This window comes from Haliotis asinina, chromosome 5 (genome assembly GCF_037392515.1).
Source record: "Haliotis asinina isolate JCU_RB_2024 chromosome 5, JCU_Hal_asi_v2, whole genome shotgun sequence".
NCBI classification, from domain to species: Eukaryota; Metazoa; Mollusca; class Gastropoda; order Lepetellida; family Haliotidae; genus Haliotis; species Haliotis asinina.
This window is the reverse complement of record NC_090284.1, coordinates 19,148,795-19,165,826: the sequence shown is the minus strand read 5'-3', so window position 1 is coordinate 19,165,826 and position 17,032 is coordinate 19,148,795. Positions and strand designations below refer to the sequence as shown.

The following is a 17,032-nucleotide window of genomic DNA, read 5'->3' as shown; positions in this document are numbered from 1 at the left end:
AGTCCATGCACAGGGCTTGGCGTGACCAGCCGATTGGTCGAACCGGGCCCATTCGACCACCCGTCTAGGCGAAGTCAGGGCCGAAGTGGTGTATTGAGCAACAGGAACACAGTTGCAAGCTCCTATTGCCCTCAACCACCAGGATCCCTTCCTCCGCCGACACAGGGCCGCAACCCACGGCAAACGGGTTGGTGGACCAAATATCCCCCCGGGTCCACTACGGGGGTGTCGGCGAGCTCTTGGCGTTACCCAGCACCCACCACGAGGAGGTGGCTCGCCACGGGTGCCTTTATCCCTCAAACGTGAAATAAGTGATTAGGACGTCTGCTTTCTGGAGACATTGCATACTGATGTACCAATTTGCTCCAATAGACACCTAAACCAAACGTAGTGTATTTGTAATGGGATAAGCTCCAGGTCAGAAGGTATGCTTATGTAAACAACAACCATGTTAACAATAACTTTGTTAACAACAACTATGACACTCGTTTGTTTCACGAATACCTGGTACCATCACTATTTCATATTAATTCATAAACACATGTTCTGTCATCGCATGACATCGCATCGCATGATAACAATCACCGGATAGTCTGGTTCAGACCCATATCCCACAGCCGTAATACTGCTGAAACAAATATCTGCTCATGATATAGTCATATTGTACAATCGACTGTTTTAGGGAGAGATTTCTTACGAATATGGAAATGGTTTTGTCGCTTCTGTTTCAGCTGGAAACATGCATAGCGTCTTTATCTTACCGATTCTCTAGATTCTCTGCTGGAAACTCAAGCTGCAATGTTAACTTGAAAGATTGTAATTCATCTTTGCAACAAATATGCACATCTTTGTCAATACTAATTGGGTGGAGAGACATAGTTAGAGATACGAACGATGGCGTCAATCATTATTTTTCTTCATTATATGATCTGAGGATCTTTTTGTGGATTATATAATTATATGATATTCGTGACCACACGCACCAAGGCAATGTGACGTCTCACATCACCCTTGTTCCACCTTGTCAGACGCATATTCATCTAATCTGACAATGAGAAAGATGATTACAGACGGTTAATTGGACATTTCATTCACACAGAATGTGTTCCATGTTATTTGTGTTGTAGTGTAACGACCAAATAACTATTTGTATGGATTCCCAACAACAATAGTAAAAAGGTATGTGCAACGAGTTGCTGCCAAGAATACGGAGCCAGGGTAAATAGAAAGGGCAGGTATTGTCCCCATGTACGTGTTATAATATCGTGGGCTTGCAAACAGTCGAAACAGATGAATCGGTGACTGAAAGTCTTTATAACGGCTGATACCACTGGAGTAAAACGTGTCATTGGAGTCTAGGTGTTCGCGTAAGGTGTACATTCTGCACGTGAAAATTATTCATTACCACCCTGTGAGAGTTTGTGAAGCATGAGGGAAGCACAATTTTTAATGTTGATCCTGGATAAGAACATATTTCCGTGATGATGCACGAAACAGTGAATGATTTGGAGCAGTTTTAACTATCATCTGTTGGAACCTAAAGCAAGATAAGATTCCTTATTCCCCATCCTCCTTGATAAAATAGAGTGAACATGAGTACAATGTCCCATGGCTTTTAAGATTATTTCACTTGTTTTGCAACGTGTAGGCACGTGTGTTTGGCTGCCTGCACTAGTCAGATATTCTGCCAACGTTATCGTGATGCCCTACTCAGAAACATCACACTGACACCCTCCACACCACACTTATTTCACCCTTCTATTTCCGAACACCAAGCAGGCACGGTGTCAAAACTTAGACCTGGTATCGTCACGATTTGGGGACCATCACCTGCATTCAGTTTATTCATGGATAAGATGATATACCAGAAATGAAGAGCCTTCTTGAAACAGAATATTAACATATGGAAACCTAACAATTTAATTCAAGCTCTGTTTTGATGCAGAATAATCCCGTTGCTGTCACACGTAACAAATTCGTTAGTGTACAATTTGTTCAGACTACATGTTCGTGTATCGTTCCGATCATTTGTAGTACAGTACATTGATCCGCTTAGCATTCACAATTGATTTCTACAGGATGAGCTTCTCATGAAAATCATTGAATCACAAACATTTGAGAGCAGTTCTCATCAATCAAAGAATGTCCTGTTCACCCGAAGTTACATGTAGCCAGCTGCCGACAGAGGCTTTCAAAAGTTTGCTTATGTTTTTGTGTGATAAATACATTTAGATCTTCGCCCTTGTGTCAACGTTCCCAGATACCAAGACGTCACAATCAAAGGAATTCACTTATCTTGGTCGCCGTTAAGCAGCCGGTGTACTGGTTTTCTCAAAACTTTGGTTATGATAAATACATTTACATCTGTAACTTTGTGTCTTTGAATTTTGAACTCATCTGTATCAATCGTCCAAGTGGAAAGGTGTTAAAAACGCCGATGTTTGTTGAATAGCTTTAAACATATCATGTAGTGTAGACATATCTTCCCTCACAGTATCTCACACCGTTTCAGCCACAATCAATATTCAGATCATATGATTTTATGTTTGTCACGTCACATTTCTTCATCTGTGTGTCATGCCTCCAATTCCGCATGGCGTCTTTCAATTTGCATCTAATTAGTGTCAAATGTTCCTTTAGAAGGTATTTTCCTACATCTCCGGTGATACCCTAGATACCATCGTAACTGTGCATAATGCTAGCACTCTTTCACATTTCAGTCTTTAGTATATTTCTTTGAAGGGTATTTAGAAGTGAAATACATAAGAATGAAGAGTTTTTATGGATATCAACTTCTTTATGTGAGAACACAACGTTTCGGAGTTAATGCTTACTCCTTACCTGATGAAGGAGTAAGCATTAACTCCGAAACGTTGTGTTCTCACATAAAGAAGTTGATATCCATAAAAAAATCTTCATTCTTTAGTATAATTGCTGAAGGAAAACCGTCGTTTGGCATGAACGAAAGTGTTATGTGTGGCTGGTTCAAGTTCAATAAATATTTGGAGCTGCTCTTCCGTTAATTCGTTATAAAGGACTCAGGTTTGTAAACATTCTAGATTGGTGATGCTGACGAAAATAGACAAGGAAAAGAGCTAGAAAAAGGAGCATAATGCCTCATATATGGCATTTTACTTTAACAATATACAACGGACTGACAACACTCATCCTGATTATTTTATTAGTTTGGACTCGTTTCTCATTCTCAGTTCCTTGAGGAGACTACAAACCATGCCTCCAGTGAGGCGCTAGAAGGGTAACATACATTATGATAAGATGTTGTTCCGAATGAGATGTCATGGTGATAGGAGACGTTGCACGTTACATTGCTCGTTTTCCCAAGTGCTAGCGGGGTTATCGAGTTATCTTGTGCTCTTCACGATGTTTTGATTTGTGTTTAGCGGTCTACTATGGGATGTTGTGTCATGTGGAGAATCACTGTCTGATTACTCGTGTCATTTTTCTGAAGTAAGTATTTTCGTTTATTAACAGAGGACAGTCACAGATGTGTCTGACGCGACGGATACAGCAATATATCGTGCAATGTTCTAGAGACCCATCAATTTACTAGAGGATCTGGAGAGGTACAGGCTTGTGTTTCACATGAGTGTGAACGTGATTACTTTTGAGTGTAATCTGAAAGGAGCTCAGTATTATCAAGACGGCAGTTATCCCCCATGTAGACAATCATCTGTTGGCCACATGACCTCTCTGATAACAGTTATAGATTTCACGTCTCTTTCTGGAACGCTAACGCTTACGTCAGAATGCCATCAAGATACTTCTTTATCTGCAAGATTTTCAGTTCCTAATACCATACAAGATCTGTGAGACATCTCATGTCGTCACGTTCGACAGAGAGACTCATCTGTCAGAGACTTAGGAGAATGTACTGCTATTTTGTATGTGAAATGCGATAGAATACTTCAACGTCAAGTTTAATGAGGAAGCGTCTGGCGGCGGTATTTCGTGTACATGGTAGTTATGCATAGTGTTTACGCATCCACTAGCATTTGTTTGGGCTTCGTTGACAGAGTCTGGTTTCACGTTTTACAGTGCGAATTGTACGACAATACATCATTAGATGTTTTAGTCATTAACTCATTAGCTATGGGCCGCAAGTACTTTTTCTCGTTTATGAGTATATGCTTGATGTGAAAGAAAAGGGGATATTACCCATGTATATATCCGCATGAAAGAGGAATATCAGCTAAAATACATATCTGTAGATTTGAGTCACAAACTGATATATGACCATATATTGTTAGAAACACAACATTTTGTGTCACCGGGAAGCCACAATAAGAAGTAGTAAAACTGCTAAACACAAAATGATTTTAAAAGGCACAAAGAGTGTTACTTTGTGACTCGTTTTATGACATATGACTTTTCCATACACACATGGTAGCCGAGGGAGAGTTTCTTTAGACTCATAGACAGTGTCTTGTGCTGCCAACTAAGGTGTGAAAGGACAGCTCACTAAACAGATATGTTTGTTACCTTTATCACCCATTGTTGAAATATCTATATTTGCTTGTTTGTTCGTTACTGAACGTCTCATTCTGTCATATTGAATTATATCACGACAGCCAGTAAATAATCAATTCTGAACCAATCACGCTATTGACGTGGAATAATGTAATGTAGCTCCGCCATATGGATCACCGACTAAATAAGTTACTCAGTGTTTGAAGGTGTAAACGGTACTATGCGTTCGTTTTCAAATGGGTGTGATAGATCATGTGTGTTGGGTTCGTGTAAAATATGTGTTGATTACACATTCTTGTTTCTCACACAGTACCGTCTCAAAGGTACAATCTGCTTCAATATTGTCTTACGAAATCACATGTCTATCAACGTCCAGCATGTCTTGTCCTAACAAAGCACAGTCACACTTACTGGGTAATAAAAACTATGTTATTCTGGGAACAACTAATGATATTGATCGAGCGTCATTGACGTGCCGTAGGGATGGGCTCAGTAATCTCAAGGTCGAACGTTCCCCCACAATGCCAGAAGAGGCTTAGAACAACTCTAGCTGAGGGGTTGAATCACATCATTATACACAACAATTCACCTGTATAACACACTAGACAGCCAAATGAAACACGGCATATATTGCCTGTCTCGGTGCCTATGTGTTTATTGATTGATATCACATAGCACTGATTTATCACATCTTAAAACAACATGTTTAGATGCACGTCAGGAATTGTAACATCGTTTTGTGTAAAATGTCTTCACTTATCGTGTAAGAGTGTTCAGTGCTGTAAATCAGTCCTGTAAATATGGCATCGAGATACGAAAAATATCCATTGAGAGTTACTGGAACGGATAACCTAAAACACTCTGGACATCAATTTGATGCACATTTGCTTTAGAACCTATGGCCCAACGTTAAAAATTCTTAATTGCTTGTTACACATATGGAAGCATAACTGAAAATGATTACACTGTATACTAACTAGAGCTGTTCACTCAAGCAGTGTATCTATCAACAGCTTTCGTATCGACTTAGGAAATACGAGAAACTGTATTATTGTATATTTGAGATTATACAAGCATGTTGGTTTCTGAAAAGTCCGAAATGTGCATGCAGTGTGAAATAATACACTGTGCCTGTTGTAGTCATGCGCTTAGTGTCTGATGTTAACAACTTATAATTGTAAATAACTTTGATATAAGTTGCTTTTCCCAAATGAGTGTTCCACGGGACATGTGACTCATCATACGTTGTCATTCGCTGCTTCTTCAGCTGCCGCCAAGTTTGGCCTGGAACGTTTTAAGTGATTGAGAAGGACATGCGTTAATATCGTACAGTGCAATTATCTACATCTCTTACTTCGGTTTTGTTTCACCTTTAGCAGTCATCGACACCCAAGTACAAATACTGTGGACCATATCAGAAGTATCCGATGACCCGAACGTATGCTGTGTTGGAATTGTTAGCTTCATTCTCAGACTTCCTTAAACGTTTCCTAAAACTCAGTGCTTCGGTATTAAAGACCTCAGATTTCGGAATGTGGTAGATATCTGCATAGAACATGTCAAGTGACACACAAACGGTTTAGATGATATACATAGTATGTATTCTGCATTCAACTCTTCCTCTAAGGTTTGTAACTAAGGCTCCAGCATTAAAAACCTTAGTGTGGATTACGGACGTTGAATGGCATATATGTGGTGATTGTTTCCATGTGTGGCGCATCAATTAACCAAAAGATGTCCGATGCGATTCACATTTTGGTATGTGCCACATGTCTCCATGACTTGATGAACCATCTGCAAGCTTTACATGTCTTTGTAACAGGTATCATGGTAAACTGATTTTTCACGAACAACTGACGTCATCACTGTACGATGTTCATGTATGAACACATGTTCCTGATGCCGTCGGAATCGGACAATTGACTGCTTAAAACTTCTAAAGTGTTTGCAGCATTTATATAGTTGAGAAGACGGCCGCAGGAAAAGATGAAGTTTGAGTTTGACGGGTCTGAGGAGGAATTGATATGATGACATTTGTTAAACACAGGCATAGCCATGAGAAGGTTCGTGCCAAGAAGGAATTTCAGATTTTATCTGAGATAGACGGTGAGATAACTGTTTATAAAATGAGAAAGAGCATGTTTATCTTATCCCAGGTTACACATCGTCTAGATATGTCTGCTCTTCTGCGCTGCATTTCGCGGTATGTGGCGTCAGGTTTCAGGAAGCGCCTACGGAAAAACATAAGGTATTGTATTCTATGCAGTTGTTTTAGGGTCTCCAGTAAATCTGTTTTTCAGGATTGCCGACGGCATGAATTACCAAACCCGATGCGTCCCCGAGAAACAAAGCTCATGTTGACGTGATTTCCAAAACTCAGATGTCTGTCTGCAATGTTGACTGAACATAATACCTAACGCTTGTGTTCTCAACACAACCTTGACTAAGGACCCCCATGTGAGATGTGGAAGAAAGAGCTCCTGACTGGAGGGCATATGGCTGATGATTTGATCCCTGACCAGGGCATGCCATAAGACGTTAAAAGGTTAAACGTGTTGCAAAACCTGTCCTTTCTAATTAGGGGAATTAAATAAAAACCCTTTTGCCCGGAGTAAGAGTAATGTGTCCGAGTGTGGTATCCACTTCCGCTGCGAGATGGTATCTTATTGAGCTAGCACTATAAAGCAGACGCATAAACACACAAACACATACACGCACACATTTCCATTTACAGATACGCTTGAATACTAGTTCACATTTCGCACGCACCGTCGATTCTGCACACACACACACACACACACACACACACACACACACACATACATACATACATACATACAGACATACAGACATACATACACACACATATACGTAATTATATATCGTTACATATACTGAAACATGATATTGTTGGAATCGTATAATGAACTCTGCTGTCATGATCATGAAAGTGTTCTTTGTCGCGTTTGATTATTTTCTACAAAGGGTTGATCAACATTCCTTTGCAGTGAAAATACAGTTTATGCTTGAAATTATTTTAGTAGGTTGTTTTGTTGGGTCACCTTAATGGTACCATGGAGGTACATAAGGTACACTCTTGTATCTCTGGAACCATGCGGCCTCATTCCGGTGACCCATAGTGGGTAATGTGTACATTATGTCCAATTTAGTGACCCATGAAGGTCCGCGGTAGAGTAGGCCTCCAGCAACCTATTCTTACGGCGACTCTGCTTGTCGCACGAGGCTACTAACGGTCATCGGGTAGTCAGGCTCGCTGACTTGGTTGGCTCATGCCATCGGTTCCCAATTGAGCAGATCGATGCTCATGCTGTTGATCACTGGATTGTCTAGTGCAGACTCAAGTAAAAGTAAACTCATTCACTGATCAGTCACTCTAATTTAGTAGTGTTCATGTGCAAGTTTAGCTTTATGAACATCATATACACTTTACCTTCATCTCAATTCACATTGTTCACAAATGGTAACTAAACTGCATTTTTGTTTTGATTTCACTGCAAATCTTAGAACATGAAATACAGAAATGCCAGAATAATTTAAAGAGCAAGCTTTAACAAAACAGATTTATATAATGTTATAAATGCAGGAAAATATTGATAATCTAGCTATGTCCAGCCGATTTTTTCTAAATCAATGTTATTGTACATCTCTCCTCACGCAAATCTACCACATGTCCCCAGTTAGTGTAAGGGAGACAATCACCAATACCTATGTTCGACTGAGTACTCTCCCATGCAGAAGTCACAATTCGTCACCACAAAAACAACGGCATACAACTTTCAATACATTTTATTTCACGGAATGGCTTCTGTAAAAAAGAACATGTTCGTCAGGCAGATCAACGACATGTCCATGTATCTGATAGCTACAGGTAAACTTCTAATTACGGGCCATCAAAGGAAGAAATCGCAAGGTATATACAGACATTTGGTAATAAAGCCTTTTAATGTGTGATCATGATTTTTTGATAATGCATTGTTTTCTACTTTCGCTTTTCGTAACTATATACCAGCCCGAGTTAACGTCCGCGGATACCAATGATGTGTGAAAGAATATTCATCAAATAATAATTATCCATCTGTCAAGAAAAAAACGACCTTATAGATAATAACATTCACATTTATATTTACGTGTGTGCGTGTGTGTCTGTGTTTGTGTCTGTCTGTCTGTGTGTGTGTCTCTCTCTATATCTCTCTGTATGTGTGTGTGTGTTTTGCAGTCTTAAGTCTGCGTAATTTTGAATTTAAATGATATTCAACTGATGCTGGACCCACTATATGTTTTGGTATAACGACCTGCCATATACGCATTGCTTCTATCTCCCTCAACGTCAGATTTTTCCCTGCGGAGAGGGACGCCAGCGTGAAAACATTAGTTTGCCATTTAATGCCACATGTGGTGATACTTGCATCACGATATAATCCGCTTAAACGTCTTCAATGGTGTGGTGTAGCTTTGATGATGTCTAGATTTAGGATACTAAAATATGGAACAAACGAAACTAGATCTTACAATCGTAAGATAGCAAATTAATGCTTTGAAATGTCTGCTGTTGAACTACCTATGTTACGAAGCCTACTTAAGGTGTTTTTCTTTTTACGTTCTATGTTACAACATTCATTGAAAATTAAGAACATTCGGTAATCATATTTGTGAAAAGAATAATGGAATAATCAAGAGTAGAATAAGGTAGGCACCGGTCATTTCAGCTCTCGGTCCGGAGAAACAAAACTCCATATAAAAAACAGTCATGCTCCATTTACCAAAAATGAACACAATACATTGTATACAGACACACTTGTTTAAGAAGTTGTAAACAATTACACGTATGACGTGGAAGGGACAACAATTGAATGTATTCAAACTAACCAGTACAGTGACAATACCAGTATAGTGAAAAATAGGTGTACGAAGAACATTAAAAACTTACATTGTCCAACATTGAACAGGAATCCATCTTACCACATACCCAAAACATGAAATATTTGTTTCCAGTCTTGTTATAAGCAACAAATATATTCTACAGTTATAGAGGAAATAATATAACTTACAGTCAAACACTTGTGTCGAACGTATGGTTGTCTCAAAGTAAGAGCTTGGCCTTACGCATAAATTATGTAGTCATAATTTTCAGGTTTCGTCGAAACTCATGTAACTCGAAATATACACCTTACACTTCGACACAAAGGGTGTTTGCCTGAACGTACTACGTCCCGTCGGACACTGGACACTTGGCTTTAAACCGAGCACAAACGTACATGAATACCAGGCAGGTATAGTGATCCATTCCTAAAGATAACACTCATTAACAAAGGTGCCATCATACAAGAAGACACGTACATACAAATGCACTCATACAAGGAGACGCAATATTTTATATACAAACTGTGGGCACCAATCAATGCCAGCGTCTCTTCATGAAAATACAACTGTTTCGCAAATGCAAAAACATCATGAATCTGAAGCACAATGATTCATGTACATTGAGGAAGCTCTGACAAGCATTATTGCATTGGATTCTATTGACAAAAAGTACTATAAGGAGCGCGATCACTTCTATTGAGCTTCGGCACGGCTAAATGAAACTACAACTCTGTTTCCTACTGTGGCTTGTGCAAGTTTGTCGATGATGCCACAAAATCATTGTCTTAACACTCTGGAAACATGCAAAGCTTCTGCTTTCAATATATAAGCAAAATATACATCATCCAATGTCAATTCTGCGTTTTAGACGATAATAAAAATTCAACTTTAATGATTCCCTTGATATGGGAATATTAAGGCTTTTCCTGTAGTCTCTGTAGTTTATTCTGTGCAATGTGCAATGACGTTTGACGTCTATCTCCGCTTTGGTTCTCTGGCGTTTACGACAGGGACACGAGTCTTGAAATGGAGAGTTGGTTAGTCAACACAGCGTTGTTTAAAAATAAACAAACGAAAACAGTGTTCGTGCACGGATTCATTTTCATGTTCCCATACCTTGACAAGAATAACAGATACCCATTTAAAGGGACAAAGAAATGTGGAGCTGAGTGTTCGTCATTGACATGGAATCGTCAAGGTTGTCCCCAATGTTATTGCGCTGTCCTTGTAAATGCTTGTGTTAAACATCGGAAGCGGGAAGCAAAGTAAACTAAACCTTAAATAAACCAAGGTGCCATTGTCTTATATCCAAATGCCAGACGATTTCCATGTCCACATGTTATCGTTTCACAAACTAAACAAAGTTTCTATGGGAACATTGCCAGATACATCATGTTAAAAGACGTAGGCTTTATTGACTGGAAGACATTGTATTATTTAAACATTTCATGTTGGTATATTGTCATTTGAGCTTTCTTATGTCCATGTGATGTAACATTTGATTGTCCCTGGATGCAACTGGATACAATATGCATGCAGAAGCTCCTTTGAAGAGAGGTATGAGACAACCAACAGGAATGTCAGCTATCGTATCAACATTTCAACCCAATGGAATTCATATGACGCTCTCTCGCTCGCATTCATCCTGAAGAAGCTTCATCAGTTCGTCCCTAACCTTCTCAACCTGTGTGACGTCACTTCCTTTTGTGTCTGCCTCATCTTGACGACGCCTTGGCTTTTGTTCAGATGCACCTTCAACGTGTATTTCCTCGGCATTCTCTGGCAATGGAGTGTTCGTCTTGGCCGGACTTCGGTTTCGAGTATCTTCTGACTCAAATCTCCAAACACATCTATCTTCTGTCTGTTGTTTTAAATGTCTATGGATTCAAAAACATACAGAGATAAAGATTATTATTCGGTTGTGTGTGTGTGTGTGTGTGTGTGTGTGTGTGTGTGTGATGTGTACAGAATATTGTATATATGTATATATATATACAGAAAATATACACAAATGGGTACACAAGCGTCCGCTCGTCACGCTGAAGACCCGGGTCCGATGCCCCACATGGGTACTGTGTGTGAAGTCCATTTCTGGTGTTCCCCACCGTGATATTGCCGGAACATTTCAAGAGGTGCCATAAAACAATATTCACTCATTCACTGTAGTTACGAGTAGTTATAGTCGCTGTATGACTCTTAAAATAACGAGACTAAGTTGGTCATATGGAGTATACAAATAGGTTTTCTAAAGTCACATTTCATGTAGACAACGCATTATCAAGTGTCAGCTGTCTCTAAGGGATGGTTCATTAACGTATTACAATGTAATATTCACACCAAGAACCGGTTTGACCTGATGAAATAGAATTATGCAGTCTAGACGATCTACATACTATTCTATGTATGGCATTTTCTCAAGGGGATCGTGACAAGAGCTTATTATACTAGAACTTCCCGTTCCTGTATAATATTCGTGTGTGAAATGAGTCGGGTAGTCAAGAATATAAGCACTGGTCACCCACTAAATATTGAAATCTTCCTGTTAAAGGAAATAATCTGATAGAAACATATATACGTCAATGTGTAACCGTTTGTTTAAGTGTTCGTTATGCCAAAGCATGGATTCTAAAAACGAACTCAACCGTTTTGAGTGTCCCGAGTGTTGCTTATATTTTGGGATATATTTTTACGCCGCATTAGGCCATGTGAGCAATCGAACCCAGGCGTTCAATGTGAGAATCGGGCGTTTAACGATGGGACGGAGTATTATTGCCAGGTATTGAACAGACAAAAGTGGCACAATGTTTATGCAATATTGATATTAAGTAATTAGGAATCAAGGTATTTCAGATAACAAAACAAGACACAATGGAAACTGTCATGACTATCACCACCGGTTCTGTCCAATGTTTCTTTTATATATGATTCTGCTCTAAATGCTTTCTATAAAACTTTTTCCTCTATTAATTCATACAATCCACAGACGATGTGAATTTCGCCTGTTACATTGAATGCTCACATTACACAAACTATTAAAATTCTATAAGCTACCATAGGAAAAAGAAACTTAGGCAGTGACGCAGGTTTCTATAGCAACTTACGAAATTAGTGTCTGTAGTTTGTCCACCTTTCCCAATGCTGCATCCAGTTCATGTTGTACCTCCCAAAACTGGGCCTGGCATGTTCTGTCTGTGCAGCGATGTCTTTTGTGAGCGTCAATGGCCTTGGTCACATACTGTTTGAATGTGAGAGATCGTCCCATGCTCTGTGGACAGTTATTTGTAAATTTAAGTAATCGATACTGCTAATGTCAAGATTTAAATTTGAACCAAACCTTTATCGATGGAGACATGTGTAGCGCAGCTTCATTACTAGCCTTCCACTTTCCCAAGACCTTCAAGAACTGAGCATTCTCACGGTGCCATTACCAACACTGTGCAAGCCTGTTCTTACGGGGTAAATTGCTTGCGATTCCAGTGATATAGATATGTTGTAATAGCAAAATAATAGCAGTTATAGAGACTATGAACTCAACAAAGTGCTTTTAACTCAGAACTTGTTATATTTCTTCCTTAAATGCGGTCTATACTGCCAGTTATTTACGAAACTAAGTACATATCATAACAAAACAACGGATCGCTTAAGTTGAAATAATCAAATGAAAACCACACAGAAGAAAGCTTTAGTCGGTCATTCTCATCCAAGCTAATACCACTTCACAATACCACTTCACAGTGAGCGTCATGGCATTTGAAAATGTCAACGGTAGAAACTAACCAGTCAAATATATCTCATTTCTTTACACAGAGTACTGAAAATCAGTTATGGCACCCGATGTTCGCTCCATTGATTCTCACGTCAGTCACACTATTTTCAATTATGAGGATGTCATTTTGTCGCTGTCTCTTGGACGATATATATATATATATCAGAGTAGGCGAAGTGAACTTGACGTGTATACTGATCTTATCAGTTCATACTACCAGCATGTAGCACATAAATGTATGTGCGTAAAAGAAGTCAAGGAAATGTTGCGTTAATTTAAGTTTATGTTGAGACAGCTAATTTGTACGGTTCGCGGAATGTACATTAAACTGACAGCCACGCAGTATCGTATCACATTAACGAGGCTGGCAAAGGTAAATTCAACTGGAATACAAACATCTCATATGCAACAGACCAGATTGGTAAGGACACTTTCAACAACAAAACAAACCAGTATGTCAAGAAATTCACACCACCTGCAAATGCACATTCTACTTGTCCACGAAACACTCTGATAGTCATTGTATTTACAAGGGCAGGTTCAGTCGACAGCAAACGGTGCCATATGAAACCACTACACCAACAAATGCACATTCCATAGGCAAAGAAACAAATATATATGTAACTCACTAAACTGACAAAGGCATATTCAACTTGCGAGTATCATGTGAAACCATATGACCGATAAAGGCACATTTCATTAGCAAAGAAACCAATAGCATATGTAACTCACTAGACTGTCATGGGCACGTTAAACTTGTAAGCAAACGGTATCATATGAAACCACAAGACGGACAAAAAGTCAAGATTCCACAAGCCAATATCATATGAAACTCACTAGACTGACAAGGGCACAGCAGCCACGTTTGTCCCATTCCTTGAGTTTATTCCGACCAAAGCGGAAGTACAGATGTTCCAAGACTACCAAGATGACTCCCAAGGCAATACCGCCAGCCAGAAATATAAAAGCGCTGGTGAAGTTTCTGATGCCCAGATAGGAACTCTTGGCCCCCTGGCCAAAGCCGTTTGAATTAGGATCCTTTTTCTTGTTGTTATGACACGCTCCAGACAACCAGAACTTCTGAAGTCGTTCCATCTCGCCTACAAAATATAATTCAAAAACTTTCTCTAATCAACAACTTCAATACTTATCGAAGTCTTACTTTCCTAGTGCTTTTAACTGCATTAAATCCGGTTTGTCCATATATAATTCACAAACCTGTGAAAGGAATCTGGCAGGAATTAATCACACAAGCATGTTGTTAAACAATAGACACTTTAAGATTAAATAGGATAAAGATTAAAAATGTAAGGCTAAGAATGGCATGGAAATGGAATAATTACTTCTGCATGTGTATACATCAAATCACTTTCCAATATAACAGCATATTTGATATTCTCCTTGATGAGAATAATTATGCATTCATATCTTAGATATGTGAAATTAAGCTGAAAGTTTTTTGTGTATAAGTATATCAGTATAAAAGCATAATTGGCCTTTGTCCATTATAAAGTAATGTACTGACTGTTTGAAATGGGTTCAAATGACATAATTGTTTCATGTACCACGCCCACCATTCCTGCGCTTACTTCTGCCGGAATTCATTTTAGTCGCATTAAAATACACACCTTTCTGTGTCAGTCGAAGTACGACATTTTAGTGACGTTAAAATACACACCTTTCTGTGTCAGTCGAAGTATGACACCATTAACCTTGTCGATCCACTCGGACCCCCTGGGAAAAGCAACTCCATACCCTGTCATAGCTCCCCACTTCCCCACGGTGATGAGGCTACACTTCTCGTCCTGTCCAGCCAGATACTCCAACACAGTCGCATCATAGATGAAGGCATGGAGCTGTCTGAAGAGCGAAAGTTGAGTCTGTGAGACATGAACACCGTTCCTGCTCCTTGTACGTGAGGTAGGTTTGTGGACGTTTGTACACAGTAGGCAACCCCTTGTACTTTTTCTTCGAAATCCTAACCAGAGCTCAGTGACAGCCATAAATCAGAGATTACATCCCCTCAGGCGAACAATCATCAACAATATATTTACCCAGAAGCATTACCACATTTGCATTACAGGTAAAGTTTTGATTGGACATTTTGTGTACGACCAACACGGCAATCTGGATTAAAACTACCTTTCAGCATAATATACTAGTTGTGACAATAATCGGGTTGAGAGGCGTGTATGGTTGCAAAGGTATAGTCACTTGTTCACCTGAAAGAATTCCTGTGAAAGTCAAAATCGGGAATTGCATTGGACATCATATCTTGTCTCTGTAACATCATATTTTCATATTTCCTGCACGTGTCCTTTACACTTGCTGAATACTTTACTGACGCATTGAATGATGTAAGATTGAACCTACAATTTCTGATAAAGAATCGTATCCTGGTAAAACGGAGCAATCATGATTCTACACAAAAACGATGAGAACGGAAAAGACAAAAAAAACCTGGAGCCGTTTGGGATATTCCTCGACAGGAAGGGAAAGTTGTCTTATGGAAACCCGAATTCATCCATTTTGGCGACCAACTATTTGGTGGGGTTTTTTCGATTACGATAGCATGATAAAATAACTCAATGTACAAATGTAGAACTACAGCCAGTACTGAAATGGAGGGTCAGTCAGTGCAACAGAGCATGTCAGGCGATAATATACCCAGTACCGTGAGTCACCGTGCACAATAGCGTAATGTGCATTGTTTGATGGTGTGAAGTTCAATTGCTGCAAATAGATGGACAGTGCAACAGCTAGCCATTAAGTTGTAATCAATTTCCGTTTAGCTACAAAACATTCCATGTCATCGGCAAACATGCCAAGAGCTAATGCGGCGCACAGGTTCCGCTATTTGAAACGAAGCTCCTGCAGTCAGCCGAGTATCGTAATGCTGCAGACAAAAGTGTTCTTCAAACAATTCGAGAAGATCAGTCCAAGGCTATTATCCCTCTGATGAGTAATGACCAACCACGCACAAGTATTCTCAACGGCTAACGGTACGGCTAACCCATCCCCAATGCTGCCAATTGCTTACTTAAGCTTCATTTGAACATCAGGATAGGCTGTGGAGTCTATTTGCCCATTACGATTCAAGTAAACTTTTGAAATCTTCCAAAGCAAAAACTGGCTTCCAGAAGTATCCTTAACAACAGATCATAAAATTCAAATGTAAAAGTCGAAAGTTTCCAATTTTAATGGCCAAAGAAAAAACCAGGTATTCTATACGGCGATAGCACTGTGACCTGTATCGTATTTTATGGGATGTGACTTTTCAGTAGAACGCCGTTTCTGAGGATTAAAGGTACAGTTGTTCATTCTACTTAAGATGGAACTGATACATTCTAAATTATCAGACCTTTGATAATGTGAGTAACAACACTGAGAATATTTGCATTTCGTTTCGTATGTATTGCATTAAAGATAATGATGCATAGCCTTGCAATAAAATCTGTATCATCTTAAGATTAAATTTTAAATTCGTTTTTCTTTCAAACTTAATATGAAAAACTTTCGACACTTCCAAGAATCTTAATTTCCGATTATAATCAATTCAGTATTATCCGTGTCATTTTTCGCTTAGCCATACATAAACTCGTGCAGAAAGGAGGGGGTATTCCGTGCTGCTATCAAATCAATTCCAATTTGCTAGCATACCGCTAGGCAAGGCATAGTAAGTACTAAAAATGCAAAACAGTAGTATAAATGCATGAAGATGTAACTTTTCCAAAGGAATGGAAGGAATAAATTGTCGTAAATTTCCCTTAATTTCTCTTCATCACCTGTTTCCTCCTTGACTTCATCAATCACGTAAATGATTACCTATATATATGGGTAGGGATACTGCATTTACGTGATTGATGAAGTCAAGGAGGAAACAGGTGATATATATAT

General features: G+C 39.2%; 1 protein-coding gene across 1 annotated transcript in view; it reads right to left on the bottom strand.

Moving 5' to 3' along the window:
* Positions 1–8,277: 8,277 nt before the first annotated feature.
* The window catches only part of LOC137283586 (glutamate receptor ionotropic, NMDA 2B-like), a 55,986-nt gene continuing 47,231 nt past the window's right edge, over positions 8,278–17,032 (bottom strand). Inside the window, exons 13-16 of the mRNA XM_067815164.1 lie at positions 14,814–14,995; positions 13,973–14,235; positions 12,471–12,634; positions 8,278–11,246 (exon numbers count right to left, since the gene is read on the bottom strand). Coding sequence (XP_067671265.1) covers positions 10,985–11,246; positions 12,471–12,634; positions 13,973–14,235; positions 14,814–14,995 — 871 coding nt within the window. The 3' untranslated portion in view covers positions 8,278–10,984. The remainder of the gene's footprint in view (positions 11,247–12,470; positions 12,635–13,972; positions 14,236–14,813; positions 14,996–17,032) is intronic.